This window comes from Zingiber officinale, chromosome 1A (assembly GCF_018446385.1).
Source record: "Zingiber officinale cultivar Zhangliang chromosome 1A, Zo_v1.1, whole genome shotgun sequence".
Classification (NCBI taxonomy): Eukaryota; Viridiplantae; Streptophyta; class Magnoliopsida; order Zingiberales; family Zingiberaceae; genus Zingiber; species Zingiber officinale.
The window spans coordinates 132,031,849-132,033,715 of NC_055987.1; the positions used below are offsets into that span (position 1 = coordinate 132,031,849).

At 42.2% G+C, this 1,867-nt stretch overlaps 1 protein-coding gene across 1 annotated transcript; it reads left to right on the top strand.

Annotated features, from left to right (window-relative positions):
• Positions 1 to 718: 718 nt before the first annotated feature.
• Positions 719 to 1,867, top strand: LOC122009987 (MYB-like transcription factor EOBII). Its single transcript, XM_042566319.1, has 3 exons — positions 719 to 857; positions 958 to 1,087; positions 1,522 to 1,867. Exons 1-3 carry the CDS (start codon positions 722 to 724, stop codon positions 1,865 to 1,867), a joined length of 612 nt encoding a protein of 203 aa, XP_042422253.1. The 5' UTR covers positions 719 to 721.

Here is a 1,867-nt window from a genome sequence, read left to right on the forward strand (position 1 = left end):
CTCAATAGATTTGTTAACAAGAATATATATATATATATACACACACGTCTTTACATCTACCAATTAATGGGCATCATGGAGTTAGGCATTTTTCACTGTCATGGAAGAACCATATGGTACTGGCTGAACAAAATTGGCTAACAAAAAAAAGACTCCAAGTACTAGTCAACAAAAGCCACCCATAATTCTTCATTGGAGTGGTATTTTCACGTGTTCATGTTTCTACAATTAGTGTGCTGACTACCTCTTTAATATCCACGTTGTGTTAAATCGAATATAATAGTGTTTTTTTAATCACCTATACATGTATAAAAAACTTTCCATACTAACTAATTAATAGTCTTTAATACAATTGCATGCATGTTGCATATACTAATTAAATTAGTGATCTCTTAGCTTAATTTATTGCATTAGATGTATATATCGAGCAATAGCAAGAAAGCTTCAGCACTTGCTAGATATTTAGGCTCAACATATATATATATATATGATAATAACAAATAATTATTCTAGTTTAATTTCAGCTAGCTAGTTTCGATCTATATATATCTCTCTCAACTAACGTAACTCTCTCCCTCATCTTACTCTCTTCCACCCATGAACTCTCCTAGCTAAAAACCTAACTCCTTGCTAATTACTAGTGTATCGATCACAGATATGAGATATATGTCTATCCCTTAAGTTTGATGGTGGAGGGCAGATCAGCTTAAGCAGCAGCAGCATGGACAAGAGAATCAGCAGTAGCCAGGAGGCCGAGGTAAGGAAAGGTCCCTGGACCATGGAGGAAGACCTCATCCTCATCAACTACATCTCCAACCACGGCGAGGGCGTCTGGAACAACATCGCCCGATCTGCCGGTGCGCGATATATATATGTATATGTATTATAGTTTTGAATTCACTTGCTTGTGCACTTGTAGCCATCTTATCCCATCAGTCATCACTTGATATATACAAGGATTGAACCGGACAGGGAAGAGCTGCCGGCTGCGGTGGCTGAACTACCTCCGACCGGATGTGCGGCGCGGGAACATCACGCCGGAGGAGCAGCAGCTGATCATGGAACTGCATGCGAGGTGGGGGAACAGGTGAGGGGCTATATATGTTTGCTAGGGTTTTTCACACCGTCGATCCGATTGGGACGGGGAGAAGGAGAGCGCATCAGTACGTGCATGGAGATCGAACCAATTAAAGAGTTACCTAAATAAAACGTGGAGAATTAAAGCTATCAATGGGAGACGATGTGTGGCTATAAATCTTTCGCCCCCCGACGTAGGAGAGCCACAAAATTGATTTCCTAAGATTTTGGACGGTAAATAATTTCTTTTCCTAGATGGCAAAACGGGTGGCCCTCAAAAATCCGCACCGAAGAATTTTAATACAATCTAAAATCAAATCATTAAGTAAAAAATATATATAATTATATCAAATAAAAGTAAATTTCGAAAAAAATAAATTTTTGCTGCAAAGATAATTATCATGAAGTTTGTTAACATGTGTTTATTTATTTTTAAATGTTGAGGTGGTCGAAAATTGCGAAGCAGCTCCCCGGGAGGACCGACAACGAGATAAAAAATTTTTGGAGGACCCGAGTGCAAAAGAAGCTGAAACAGGGCGAGTCCCAGAACATGAACGGGAGTACCTCGCTGACCGACGAAGCCAGCACCAGCACCGGCGCACTCCATCCCAACGCCGCCGCCACCGCCAGCGGCAGCACCTTCGACACGGCCGGTATACCTGTTTGCGACGATGTATCAGCCGCCGCCAGCCACCTGCAGCACGTTGACGGCAACTTCTCCACCGAGTCTAGCGACAGCTTTTGGACGGTGGACGACTTCTGGTCGATGCCGTCCCTCAACGGCGATTAA